Here is a 15,114-nt window from a genome sequence, read left to right on the forward strand (position 1 = left end):
AAGAAAATAATAACAAAGGCAGCAAGTGAATCTGTGGGATACAGGAAAAAGTATAGAAAGAGAAAAGGATTAAAGATTTGGACAGAAGAAATAGAAAGTTGTATAAAAGATAAACAGAAAAAGTATGAAACATATTTAAACAGTCCCACAGAAGACAATCGGGAAGAATATAAAAAAGCCAGGAATGCAGCAAAAACAATTATAAAGAAAGCACACACAGAGTCTTGGGAAAGGTTTATTGGATACATTGAACATGATTTGCATGGTAGGCAGTCATTAGCCTACAAAGTAATAAACACACTCAATAAGAATGAAAGAGAAAATATACAAATAAATGCTATTGATAAACAATCTTGGATAGAACACTACAAAAAATTGTGGTATAACGAGGAAGAATCAGGAGCAACAGATAATTACGCTTGCAAAGAAGTGGACAGTCTCACCATAGAAGAATTATTGGAAGCTTTAAAACGATCAAAAAATCGGAAAGCAACTGGTCTTAATGGTATAAATACAGAATTACTAAAATATGCAGGAATATTATTTCATCTCCGCCTTCTTCATCTGTACAACATGTGCTGGAAACTCGGACAAATCCCAAAAGAATGGTACCAGGCGAAAGTCATCTCACTTTACAAGAAAGGTGACAGAACAAATCCGAATAATTACAGAGGGATAAGCCTGCTAGATACCACTTACAAGATATATGCAAGAATGCTAAATGAAAGACTAAAGAAAATAGCCGACTTGATATCAGAAGAACAAGTAGGATTCAGGAAAGGAAGATCTTGCATGGATGCAGTTTTCACACTCAAAAGAATAATAGAAGAAAGAAGAGAGTTTAATTGTGAAACACATTTAGCCTTCATAGATCTGGAAAAGGCCTTTGATAATATAGATAGAAAACTACTATGGAATATACTTATAAGAAGGGGATACCCGAAACACCTTGTGGAAGCAATTAAATCTCTCTACAAAGAAACCAGCATATGCTTAGTGATAGGAGGAAACTTGACAGAAGCGATTCCCACTAATAAAGGAGTAAGACAGGGCTGTAGTATCTTGCCGACACTTTTTAATATTTACATTGACGACATGTTTAGAACATGGAAATCTTATGTTAATCCAGGAATATATTTAAAGAATAACACTTTCTTGAACTCCTTTTTATATGCTGATGATAAAGTAATTATCCAAGACAGTGAGGATAAATTACAGAAATCAATTTATGTTTTAAATAAAATAACAAAAGAATATAATTTTAAAATTGCAGCTCAAAAAACCAAAACAATGGCATTTAAAGGTAAATACCCAATAAGGACAAAAATAGTAATCGATGAAATAATCATAGAACAGGTTAAATATTTTAAGTACCTAGGATGCTACATTTCATATGAAAGAGATATAGACCTGGATAAAAAACTTAATAACTTTCGAAATGTCTGTGGAACAATCCATAGATCTTTAAAAAACAAAACAAGAAAAGATACACGGATAAAATTTTTCAATACAATTGCAGTACCTATGCTAACTTATGGAAGTGAAGCCAGAATAATGACAGAAAAAGATAAATCAAAAGTCCAGGTAGTAGAAATGAAATTTATGAGAAGTACACTAGGATGTACAATACAAGATAAAAAGAAGAACATAGATATACAGAAGAAATTAGAGATTGCTGGAGAAATGAAAGAGAAATAACAGAAGGTGGTGTGAACATCTGCAAAGGATGCCGAACTACAGACTGCCAGCTTTAGCAATGGGATATAAACCAAAAGGAAAACGAGATGTAGGAAGACCAAGAGCGAAATGGGCGCCGGAACAGGTTCAACATGAACCTAATCCTTGAAGTGAAGAAGAAGAATAAGAAGAAGAAGTTGTTTGTTTGGCACTTTCTTTAAAGAGATTCGCTGTATTATCCTTTAATTCCCACAGACTTCTTGTGATATGCTCTGTCAAACTGGCAACTCCTCAAAAAAATGGTCACAAATGTCCAAAAGCTCCATAGCCTCCTGACATGTTGGCAGTAGTTTTTGGTCTCCATGTCATTTTCTTGTTCTTCGTTGTGATTTATATCCTCCACATTCCTGCATAACTGCTCTGCATCTTGCTCTGACATAATGGAAGAGCATCATTGGCTTCAACAAATTCAATGAATATGGAGTTTATTCTAATGTTGAATATTGGATCAGACATCAGGCTCACTCCTGCACAACCATCATCAGCATCTCCTTCATGTACAATTTCAATTGATTTGCTTCTTATTTAAGACAGATTGAATAATCAATACTTTTTGAATGCAACCCAAATATATTTAACTACTATCCTATGATGCCCATTCACTTTCACTGAACCCCGCCTTTCTAAAGCAATTGGCTGTAGATTCCTTGCTGATTGAGTTCAATGTCTTTGCAATCATTGACTCGGCCTCAATTATTGATATTCTATATTTGTCTTGACTGGAGTTCAGTCTCTGCAGCAAATTCAAGCAAGGCTCCTGCAGAACTTTTGTTTAAGAACTCTAATGAGAACTACGAAAACGAAAACTAGTCTTTTTTTAAATGCAGAAAACTTACAGCACTAAACTTTGCTGCGTACTGTTATTTTTTACTTCTTAGGCGGGAAATTCTTTCAAATATAAGCATATTAAAAGAGCAAAGTATGTATGTCTTAAATGAAATAGGGAATTTTGATACAAAATTATTCTGACATCTTAAGCAGAAAAATGCCTTAAGTGGTATCATCTTAAACGAGTTTTAATGTACATGAAAATGATGATATGTAATAGTGAAAGAGAATGTTTTTGTTCTTCCTATTGTTGTTGCTGATGATTATATTGTCGGTTTACAAGCAAAACACATTAAGTAAAAAATATAGCTTCTGAGAAAAATGCGTATATAATGTACATACTGTATATATTCAACCTTCGAATTTGAAAATAAAATACACATAAAGAGAAACAACTTGTTAAAAATAATATTTCGGGTTCAGTTTTGTCAAGAATATTCAAACTACTTTTTCTCAGATGTAAAATTTTTGACTTAATGTGTTTTGCTTGTAAACCGACGATATGGTTATGGTCATTATTATCATCATCATCATCATGAAGAGGAAAAGTGGTAGGAGGAAGGGTTACAGAAAAGAAAATCAGCATTTATAATATATCAAATCTGAAAATTTATTAACATACTGGTATTAAAAGTACATAATTAGACTATCTCAAACAATAACAATGGCTCTTTAAGATTGTGAGCTAATCCAGATTCGAAATGAGAAACAACTCATAAAATACACAACTGAGGTATAAATGATTTCATTTCAGGATACCAATGAGATACCAAAGAAACTATCAAAATATCATACTTGAATAATATTAAAAGTACCTACATAATTAGACTATCTCAAACAATAACAAAGACTCTATAAAATTGTGAGCTAATGCAGACTCAAAATGAGAAACAATGACTCGTAAAAACACACATAACTGAGATGTAAATGTTTTCACTTCAGGATACTAATGAGATACTAAAGAAAATATCAAAACATCATACTGATGGGCCAGTTCAAAAGGGAAACAACTCAAAATTTAAATTTTGAGAAACCTGCATTTTAATTTCATGTAGCTGTGATGTTTCTTATGTACTACAAGGTCCAATTAGAGTGATGCTAATTAGATATTTCACAGTAACGTGAATCATATTCATATTTATTATCATCATACAGCTTTCAGGTAATGGTTTCCCTCACATTTCTGCATACGGTCCACCACTATCCTTGATTACATTCAATTACAAATCCTTTATATTTCTCCTATCATCTATATCTCCCCATATCTTCCAATTACCTAAAGTTAAACCCTATTTCTGTCTATTTCTTCCTCCATCCTTTCTGATGTACAGTATTTTCAACTCTTTACGTTCTTTATCTCCCCTCAATCCCATTCCCGAATACTAAGCAATACTGTCTACCTTTCTCTTATATAGAAACATTCTCGTCTACATCTACTCATCCATCTCTACTACTATCATAGTCATCTTTCATTACTGTTATCCCTAATTTTCTGCTCATTGTAAAAACCTTTTTATCTCTGACTAGTATTCACTAATTTTTCTACTTTCTCATCTACATTATCGTATTATATTATTTGTCTCATTTATTGTTGTTGTCTTTAAACGTGAATCTTTAAAATGCAGTTCTCTCAAAATTTTCAGTTTTGAGTTATTTCCCTTTTGAACTGGCCCATTGATACTTGAATGTAAAATGACATGTTTATGTCATCAATAATAACAACATAATAAAATAATAAAGTAGTATAAAATGATATATATTTGAACCACATTTTTACAGAGTCAATTTATAAAATAAAAACAATTTCTGGCAGGAAAAATCCGAAAAGGTGAATTCTCAATATTCTGTTTTATGCCGTCTTTTCTCTCTCATACACAGTCCACTGCTAACTCCAATTTAGGTATCCTTAATTTAATGTAAATAAAAAAAAAAATTAAAGAATCCTCCATAAAACTGCCGATCTTATGACTGTTTAATTTAGCTTACATAAACGAAGTATCAATCCCCTCTTTAGCTGTATATTCACTATGTTCTGTGAGGGTTATTACTGTTTTATTAATGGTGCAGTTTACAATGGAGTAAATATAGTAAGGGAAAAATACCCTGTACAGTTAAGCTCTTTCATTTAAGTACCCATGTCAGTTTCAAATACATAGTTCATACATATGAAGCATGCATTTCCACAACGTTGTGAGTGCCGAAACTGGAAGAATCTATTTTTTCACATATAACAGTTATAGGTGCCCTGTTTGACAATATTACGAAAGGTTATGAAGAAAGTGCTGCTCCAAGTAATAAAGTAGTGCACTTTCAGGTTGTGCAAGTTACAATGTTGTATATACTGTATAAAACTATTTTTGTTCCTGCTGTAAACTTTACAAATTGGCATTTACAACGTTCTGGAAATGCACGCTTCAATATTCATCCAGTTTAAGTGGTGAGAAATCCATTAATTTTATATACACTTAAAATCTATACGCAAAATTCTAACTTCATAATTTTACCATAGTATAGATAAACTAGTTTAGTTTACAATGCAGATTAAACTTCTGCACATACTTGCGCATTTCTTTCAGTAGAGCATAACCAGCCTGGTTCTGTTACCACCACAAGGAGTTGTGCGAAGTGATGGAAGATAGAAAAAAAATATGGATATTTAGCTACTTAGTAAGTTTACTGTTGTTTGTGAAAACTGTGATGCAAAACATTAATTTTCTTCTTAAAGAAAATATGACAGATATGAAATTAACCTGAGATTTGTCTATGGAATGCATTATATGGTAAAGGCAAAATTGCAGGTAAAGTTTTACATTCAGTATTAAACATTCCGGAGCCTTCAACTAAATATAAACATGGCCATAATTCCAATCATGCTGTTGTTACTGTTACAAGTGTGGACATTGGCAAAATACTAGATGTGAAGTGCCTTACAAAATACTTCAGGACTTGTGAAAGAAGAGGTAGAAGTAAAGAACATGAGAACTGTAACATAAATTACGAGAGGTCAAGTGGCAGAATGAAAGCAGAGGGTGCAGTTCAAATCTTTCAAAGATCAGTGAAATATCTAAGTGATGGAAACAGTAAGGCAACTTGGTGTGTGAAATATGCTGGAGTGCAAACTAACTGGCACCACATTTGTTGACATGTATGTAGGGACATATTGCCAATTAATGTGGGAAGCATTACATCAAGGAAGTACACAGCAACTAATTCAGATATATATTATAAACCTTTCCTGACCAAATAAAGTGACATTACGACGAAGTGAAGAGAACATGTGAAGTGGGCAGACAGGATAAGAAATGAAGCTGTGTTGGAAAGAGTAAGTGAAGAAAGAATGATGCTGACACTGATCAGGAAGAGGACAAGAAATTGGTTGGCTCACTGGCTGAGAAGAAACTGCCTACTGAAGGGTGCACTGGAAGGAATGGTGAATGGTAGAAGAGTTCAGGGAAGAAGAAGTTATCAGATGATAGCCGACATTAAGATATATGGACCATATGCGGAGACAAAGAGAAAGGCAGAAAATAGGAAAGATTGGAGAAAGCTGGATTTGCAGTGAAAGACTTGCCTTTGGGCAGAACTCTATGAATGAATGAATAAATAAATAAACAGCTATACAGTAGGCCCTACAATATCATTTTTTTATTTTCATTTGCAGAAATAATCATATTTCAATAAATTCTCTACAATTCAGACTTTCACTAATTCAGATTGAATTTTCACCCATTTAAGCCCAGTTCCCATAGTGCGTGTTTCTGTGATTGATTGCATGCTGGGAGCGCTGATGGCAGTTCTGCATGCTTGCTTGCTGGAAATCCTGCCCATTGTGGCTGCTTTGTTAGTTATCACGCTGGATTTCAAGATTAAGTTGCTTGCTATTTTTTGTGTTAGCTTGCATGCTGGAACCAAACATGATAATAAAATATCACCGCTGGAATTGTGTTGCCATGTTCATTGCTTTCCAACTAATTCTGTTTCTTTCTGTATTCAGTTTCTAAGTTCTATATTTCTGGTTTAATTACTTTATTACATAATTATTTTCTATTGTTAATGTAGGACTTTGGTTGTTCTCCATTCATGGTTTAGTTTCTCTTTTAACATGAGTGCTGGCAACTGATGAAGCAGCAGATGATTTTCCAATTTGAACTGTCAAAAATAACCAACAGTAACCAACATAGTAACAAACACAGGAGCGAGCAGCGTACCCATCATAGCACCAAGCTTGCTGGCCAGCAAAGAAACAAGCACCATGGGAATCGGGCTGTAGTACAAATTAGTGAGGGTCCACTTTAATTTAGTCAATTGAGCCTCATTTTCAATTTCTGCATATCATACATGTATAACATTTAAGTTGATATATTCCACTCTTTTCTATTTTATACATCACAATCACTATTAGGTTGATAGTTTATAACGGATTAATGGCAAGTTTGAATATAAAATATGCCTACAATCACTTTTATAAAGTCTATAACCATTTTTATAATATGGCTACAATCACTTTTATATGGTCTACATGAAGAAAAAAATACTGTAAGGCAAATTTTAAAGCATATAAAGCTGTCACTTAAAACTTGTATCATTACAATGTACTATACTTTCTATTTGTTTACAATGCAGTGTTCTATAAGTTCTTCAACAACTTCTGTATTGCGTTCCCTAAACACAGGATCATTGTTATAACACTCTATCATATATTTGCTCTTATCTACAATCTGGAACATGGTCATGCTATCTGGGTGAGAGAATACAGTCTTCAGGTAGTCCCCTGTCACCATGCACTGCTGGAAGTACAATGCTGCTGCTGTTCGACCTGCATTTCTGTAGTAGTCACAGCTCTCCTTGAACTCTGACCATGACAGCAGCTGCTCAGGGTCGAGATGATGCCTGCGCAACTCTGTAGAGAAGCTCTTGTAGTACGTAGTCAGGAAGGAATCCAAGTTCGCATCTCTGAAGTCTTTTCTGGTCACCAAGTGCAAGAACCACATAACTTCACTTGCAGGAGGATTGTACCTTATGAGCTGAAAGTCTACGATCTTCGCTTTGATAGGTTTCTTATTGTTATTGTATCTGAAGAAGACATTGTTTATCCATAGATCGCCATGACAAATAACATTTCTGTATTTTGTAGATGGTTTAACGTATTCACACATCTGTTCTAATGTCTTTGGCAGCTTTTCTCGGATCATTTTAAAGTTCTCGTGATTTTTACCATAATTTGGTAGGTATTCCAACATGCTAACCATCCCCTTTATCGAAGCCTTCATATACTTGTTTCCAGGGTGTCCTTCAGTAGTCACCCATTCTGTCTCAAAGAGTATATCTTTGTAAATATCAATGATTTGCGTTACTTTGCCACAGGCAGAGGTTCTGGGTTGTTTTTCTTCAAATATAATTGATGCTGCATGGAATATACCCAAAGTTTCTAGCATTAGGTTACAATGATCTAAGTCCATGGGATCTCTGCCAGCTGTGTGCTGATATCCAGCAGCAAAGAGATCTTCCAATACAATTATGTCAGGCTTAGCAAGGTAGCATTCGCAAGTCCAAAAACAAGTATCAGAAGCATCATCTCCTTCTTCCAGTACTTCCTTGCTCTGGATGATGTACTTATTTAGATCAGTTAGCATGTTTGCAAAGAATCCAATTTCCTTCTCGAAAGCTTTAATGGTGTCAACATATTCTCTGAAAGCGTCATTATGCATTGGTTTTGACTTTGCAAAGAACTGTAACTTCTTCTGATTTCCATCTTGGAGACGAATTGAAGCTGTGAGTTTAAGGTGGTCACCCATGAATCCAACTTGATCTTCACTTAGAGGACCGATGCTCACATTTTTCAAGTCAAACTTTGATGTCTTCACTTTTTTTTTTATAATATCACACCACTCTTCCTTGAAAATTAATTCTTCATATATATTGTTGCCTTTTTCAACAGTCGTCATTATGTTGCTGGAATTTAAAGATTTTTATGAGGAGTACAATAGTGTGCAACATCAGTGTTACAGATAAAATGATGTAAAACAACTGGTGACTTTCGCTTAATAGGATACTGATAAGATTCTTTCTCTACTTAGAAGAATTCAAAGTACTAAAACAAATTAATAATTTTCAAAAAAAAGTTACACTATTAACAAGGAAACTTTCACCTGTGTCATGTTGAGATTCTTCTCCAAACTTTGCACACTGAAAGGGCTTGTTAAGAAAAGGCATATATCAAAAAATTATCCCTCTACATACACTTCTGTGGTGCTAACATTATCGCTGAAATAAGGTGAGTAGCCTCATACTAGATAGATAGACACACACACACACACACACTTCACCAACACATTTTGAAAGAGTGGGTGAAGAAAGAATGATGCTGAAACTGATCAGGAAGAGGACAAGAAATTGGTTGGGTCACTGGCTGAGAAGAAACTGCCTACTGAAGGCTGCAGTGGAAGGAATGGTGAATGGGAGAAGAGTTCAGAGCAGAAGAAGATATCAGATGATAGACGACATTAAGATATATGGATCATATGCGGAGACAAAGAGAAAGGCAGAAAATAGGAAAGATTGGAGAAAGCTGGGTTTGCAGTGAAAGAACTGCCTATGGGCAGAACACTATGAATGTATGAATGAATGAATAAACAGCTATACAGTAGGCCCTACAATATCATTTCTTTATTTTCATTTGCAGAAATAATCGTGTTCCAATAAATTCTCAACAATTCAGACTTTCACTAATTCAGACTGAATTTTCACCCATTTGTAAGCCCAGTTCCAATGGTGCGTGTTTCTGTGATGGATTGAATGCTGGGAGCACTGATGGCAGTTCTGCGTGCTTGCTTGCTGGAATCCTGCCCACTGTGGCTGCTTTGTTAGCTATCACGCTGGATTTCAAGATTAGGTTGCTTGCGTATTAGCTTGCATGCTGGAACCAAACATAATAAAATATCACCACTGGAACCATGTTGCCATGTTCGTTGTTTTCCAACTAATTCTGTTTCTTTCTGTATTCAGTTTCTAAGTTTTACACTTCTGGTTTAATTACTTTATTACATAATTATTTTCTATTGTTAATGTAGGTCTTTAGTTGTTTTCCACTCACAGTTTAGTTTCTTTTATTATCATGAGTGCTGGCAACTGATGAAGCAGCAGATGATTTTCCAATTTGAACTGTCAACAGTAACCAACATAGTAACAAACACAGGAGCCAGCAGCATACCCATCATAGCATTAAGCTTGCTGGCCAGCAAGGAAACAAGCACCATGGGAATCGGGCTGTAGTACAAATTAGTGAGGGTCCACTTTAACTTAGTCAATTGAGCCTCATTTTCAATTTCTGCATATCATACATGCGTAACATTTTAAGTTGATATATTCTACTCTTTTCTATTTTATACATCACAATCACTAACATGGTGATAGCTCTTACAAAAAGTTTATAACGGATTAATGGCAAGTTTGAATATAAAATATGTCTACAACCACTTTTATTATATGTCTACAATCACTTTTATATGGTCTACATGAAGAAAAAAAATACTGTAAGGCAAATTTTAAAGCATATAAAGCTGTCACTTAAAACTTGTATCATTACAACGTACTATCTTTCTACTTGTTTAAAATGCAGTGTTCTATAAGGTCTTCAACAACTTCTGTATTGCGTTCCCTAAACACAGGATCATTGTTATAACACTCTATCATATATTTGCTCTTATCTACAATCTGAAACATGGTCATGCTATCTGGGTGAGAGAATACAGTCTTCAGGTAGTCCCCTGTCACCATGCACTGCTGGAAGTACAATGCTGCTGCTGTTCGACCTGCATTTCTGTAGTAGTCACAGCTCTCCTTGAACTCTGACCATGACAGCAGCTGCTCAGGGTCGAGATGATGCCTGCGCAACTCTGTAGAGAAGCTCTTGTAGTACGTAGTCAGGAAGGAATCCAAGTTCGCATCTCTGAAGTCTTTTCTGGTCACCAAGTGCAAGAACCACATAACTTCACTTGCAGGAGGATTGTACCTTATGAGCTGGAAGTCTACGATCTTCACTTTGACAGGTTTCTTACTGTTATTGTATTTGAAGAAGACATTGTTTATCCATAGGTCGCCATGACAAATAACATTTCTGTATTTTGTAGATGGTTTAACGTATTCACACATCTGTTCTAATGTCTTTGGCAGCTTTTCTCGGATCATTTTAAAGTTCTCGTGATTTTTACCATAATTTGGTAGGTATTCCAACATGCTAACCATCCCCTTTATCGAAGCCTTCATAAACTTGTTTCCAGGGTGTCCTTCAGTAGTCACCCATTCTGTCTCAAAGAGTATATCTTTGTAAATATCAATGATTTGCGTTACTTCGCCACAGGCAGAGGTTCTGGGTTGTTTTTCTTCAAATATAATTGAAGCTGCATGGAATATACCCATAGTTTCTAGCATTAGGTTACAATGATCTAGGTCCATGGGATCTCTCCCAGCTGCGTGCTGATATCCAGCAGCAAAGAGATCTTCCAATACAACTATGTCAGGCTTAGCAAGGTAGCATTTACAAGTCCAAGAACAAGTATCAGAACCATCGTCTCCTCCTTCCAGTACTTCCTTGCTCTGGATGATGTACTTATTTAGATCAGTTAGCATGTTTGCAAAGAATCCAATTTCCTTCTCGAAAGCTTTAATGGTGTCAACATATTCTCTGAAGGCATCATTATGCATTGGTTTTGACTTTGCAAAGAACTGTAATTTCTTCTGATTTCCATCTTGGAGACGAATTGAAGCTGTGAGTTTAAGGTGGTCACCCATGAATCCAACTTGATCTTCACTTAGAGGACCGATGCTCACATTTTTTAAGTCAAACTTTGATGTTTTCACTTTCTTGTTTATAATATCACGCCACTCTTCCTCAGAAATTAATTCTTCATATACGTTGTTGCCTTTTTCACCAGTCGCCATAATGTTGCTGTAATTTAAAGATTTCTTTGAGAAGTGTAACTGTGTGCAACTTCAGTGTTACAGATAAAATGATACCAAACAGTTGGTGACTTTCGCTTTATTAGCCTACTGATAAGATTCTTTCCCCACTTAAGAAGAGTTCGAAGTACTGCTTTATCATATTTTATGCAGATAAGAACAATCAAAGTTTGCTAACATGACAGTAAATAAATGAATCCACAGAGCAAATAATAAAACAAATGAATAAGCTTAATCTTTAAAAAATAACACTAAGTATTAAAGTAGGATCTAAGTTACACACAGTACACCTAATATATCTTAGACTCTCACTTCTTTTTTCAAACATAGTAATGGGTCTAATGCTGTCTATGTATGTCAGTGCATTCCTCAATAATTTGTGTATCCATTTTAATTCTCCAAATGTAAGTGGAGATGCAACATGTGTCATTTTTACATTCTTATACATTTAACTGAACCAGAATGGTGAAATTTAAGGGAATTTATTTTAGTAATTTAGCGTCGATGAGATTGGTGATAGCGAGATGGTATTTGGCGAGATGAGGCGGAGGATTTGCCATAGATTACCTGGTATTCACCTTACGGTGGGGGAAAACCTCGGAAAAAACCCAACCACGTAATCAGCCCAAGCGGGGATCGAACCCGCACCCGAACGCAACTGCAGACCGACAGGCAAGCGCCTTAACCAACTGAGCCACGCCAGTGGCTATTTAAGGAAAACAAATTAAACATTCATGTTGGGTAGTCTACAGTATTTGATGTACCGGTATAACAACAGATCTTAAAACTAGCTGCTGGTATGAACAAATTTTATTAACAATCATGAAATCAGGAATATTAACTTTTATTATGATGGTTCTTTCGTGATACCTACAAGCCTGGAAAATAAATCTTTGTTCACATGAATTCTACTGAACTGCATTAAATTGCTCAAATCAAATTTAGTTTTAATATAAGCAGCAGAAATGAGATTCATAAGAAAAACAGCCAATTATCCTTGGTCGGACTTCAAAACTAGACCTAATGTAAAAATAGCAAAAGAATTAAAAATAACGCATCTTGGAAAAAAAATTTAAAATTACAAATTAATGGAATGATTACATCAGGCAGACAGAATGATAAGGGACAGATTGTCCAAGATTACAAAAACTATAGGCCTAAATAACTAAATCAATAGGAAGAAGATGAGGAGGGGGAAGACCTATAAAGGTACTACTTACTGGTGGGTACTGGACTAAAACCTGAAGTGGGACCGGAACAGGCAAACAAGTGACCTAACTTCATTAGAAGTAAATAATGACGACGCTTAGAATATAGCTTCTCTTACTAGTTATGGAGGAGAGAGTGTTTGAATATGAGACTACACAAATTTAAGGTTATGTTGGAACTAATGTTAAGACAGCGGTTACTGAAAACAAAACACCGGGGAAGCCGAATCCAGTTCCTCTCCTTAATGTTATTCATATACTATTATTATAGCCTACTTATCTAGATGATAAGAATATGAGATTAAAGTATGGCCTACATAACTTACTTACATGCCCACTATAACTACACAGCAGACTGTGAATTCTAATCAGAAATCCTCTTGTTCTTCAGCAGTTTAAAAGAATGCGATAGGTTCATTACTTCATTACAGAAAGACGAACACAAACAATAGGCTAATAGATCGGTCCTACCTGTAATGCAAGAAATCGCACTAATTATCGTAAACACACAAACTCTCCTTATATTTTCAGACTACGGAAATAAAATCACAATACACACAAAACTGCAGAATGAATATCCAATAATACAATTAGCCTATCTTAGCATACTCATAAGTCTAACCCTCCGTTTTGACACTAATTACATCGGTTTACTTCATTTTCACCAATTATCTAATCATGTTGCATACTCGGACTAGGAAAAAATGTAACCAACTCTGGTAACGAATACCACATTCGTAAACAGTGAAAGGAAATCGATATTAACTTAAATACAATTACAATATAAATTTTATCTTTCATTTATCATGTCATAGATGAGAATATGCGTTAAAGCGTGTCCAATTTATTGGTTTTGGTAGAAGGGCGGAAAAGTTAGGTAGAAGATCTAGGCTAATTAGCAGCCTAGGGAATTTATTTTACATGTATTGACAGCGCCCATCGTAAGTGGCGCGTTAATTAAAAAAAAATTATCAGTTTCTACTTCTGTAAAAGTACCGGTACCAAATTAGAACTACTTTGTCCGCTAATAACATACAACTTTGTTTCCAACCGCATCATATGTTCTTACTAATGCCATAGAAGATGTATATACGGAGTTACCATCTGGTGAGAATAGGAAATATAGGTAGGCTACATATAAGCACAATCTAGGATATAGTCACGAAGCTTGAGTTTATGAGAGTACCAGGAACAGACTGTGCAGGCACTATTTCGCATTGTCTGTAATGAGGCGATGGAATGGAATTTAACTGAGGGGGCACGGATGGCCCAGCACTGCGACCTGTTGAGATCTATTGTGCTAACGCTCAATATGGAATGAGTTGTGTGCCACAGATCCCCACGTGCACTACCCTAACCACATGATTCCTTTAACGACTGGTCCCTACAGCCAATAGAATACATATACCATTCCTGCTTCGGCAAATTCCCCCAAGGCCTCCCTGTCGGTCCGAGGCGAAACTCTTCCCCCGAGTAGGTCCACCTCAGGTGCCATTGCAGAACTACATTCCACAGAGGCCAGTCGAGAGAGTCAGCAGCTTCGATAGGCCGCTGATAGAGTGATCTGAAAAACCAGAAACAGGATGATGATGGGGGGGGGGTAGGGGGAGGAAGGGCAGTGACAAAGTTGAGTGGGATTCCAATCACCTGATAAAGTTACCTAATATTCATCCATAGGAGTGAGGGAAAAACCCCGAAAAAACAGTAGCGATCCTAGTAGTTAGCAACTATCTATGGATGCATATTTACTACGTATTGAGCTTCGTGACTGTATATACTAGATTGTGATTTAAGTTAAAACCTTTTCAATTATAGAATGTGCTACTGTACATGTTCAAGAGCACGGCTGTTCAGCAACAAAATCATACAGAACAGGAGTGATAAGCACAATAAGCTTCAGGCTGTAGTGCAGTTCTTTGGTGGGACCCTCCTATGTAATATATACTGTGTGTGTGTCTATATACTGGGTGTTCAGTTCAAAGTGTGTCATGGCTCGCTGTATGTCGTCATGTGGCTAGCCAATGAGCCTAGAGAATTCAATCTTCCTACATCTCCGCAAAGGCGTATTACCTAAATGCAAGAGAAGTTGCCTACCAAGTACGGTGTTCATTCTGAAGAGTACTTACCGATACATATGGTAACGCCTGTAGTGGCAGGAATGTGAACTGTTTGGAAACATGTACTGAGGTGAGTTTTTTTCTTACTGTCGGAATATGGGGAGAGGGTTAAGACAATTACTTACGTACAGTATTTGTTGACATTAACTTCGATGGTCAACATGGACACGGAGCATTTGATTTGTATTGTGGAATGTTGCCGAACGCAACCGATGATAACACATACCCTGGGTAGCCCGCGCAAAACACAGTTCGAAAGAGGTTAT

General features: G+C 35.8%; 2 protein-coding genes across 4 annotated transcripts; both read right to left on the minus strand.

Annotated features, from left to right (window-relative positions):
- Positions 1–6,127: 6,127 nt before the first annotated feature.
- LOC138706275 (uncharacterized) lies at positions 6,128–13,340 on the minus strand. The gene is made up of 2 exons (XM_069835370.1): positions 13,203–13,340; positions 6,128–8,517 (listed from the first exon to the last, which is right to left on the minus strand). The coding sequence occupies exon 2, from the start codon at positions 8,508–8,510 to the stop codon at positions 7,170–7,172; it is 1,341 nt and encodes a 446-aa protein (XP_069691471.1). The 5' UTR covers positions 8,511–8,517; positions 13,203–13,340; the 3' UTR covers positions 6,128–7,169.
- Positions 9,205–13,449, minus strand: LOC138706274 (uncharacterized). 3 transcript variants are annotated; one of them, XM_069835368.1, is made up of 3 exons: positions 13,354–13,449; positions 13,062–13,202; positions 9,205–11,512 (listed from the first exon to the last, which is right to left on the minus strand). In XM_069835368.1, exon 3 carries the CDS (start codon positions 11,503–11,505, stop codon positions 10,165–10,167), a length of 1,341 nt encoding a protein of 446 aa, XP_069691469.1. In that variant the 5' UTR covers positions 11,506–11,512; positions 13,062–13,202; positions 13,354–13,449; the 3' UTR covers positions 9,205–10,164. The 3 variants fall into 3 exon arrangements, with proteins under 3 accessions (XP_069691469.1, XP_069691468.1, XP_069691470.1); XM_069835367.1 differs by having other exon boundaries at positions 13,341–13,442; XM_069835369.1 differs by having other exon boundaries at positions 13,291–13,418.
- Between the last annotated feature and the right edge of the window lie 1,665 nt (positions 13,450–15,114).

Source organism: Periplaneta americana, chromosome 9 (assembly GCF_040183065.1).
Source record: "Periplaneta americana isolate PAMFEO1 chromosome 9, P.americana_PAMFEO1_priV1, whole genome shotgun sequence".
Lineage (NCBI taxonomy): Eukaryota > Metazoa > Arthropoda > Insecta > Blattodea > Blattidae > Periplaneta > Periplaneta americana.

Bases quoted from the DNA above. Each gene is read 5' to 3' on its own strand.
- LOC138706275 (XM_069835370.1), bottom strand. From the start codon at position 8,510: ATGACGACTGTTGAAAAAGGCAACAATATATATGAAGAATTAATTTTC.
- LOC138706274 (XM_069835368.1), bottom strand. From the start codon at position 11,505: ATGGCGACTGGTGAAAAAGGCAACAACGTATATGAAGAATTAATTTCT.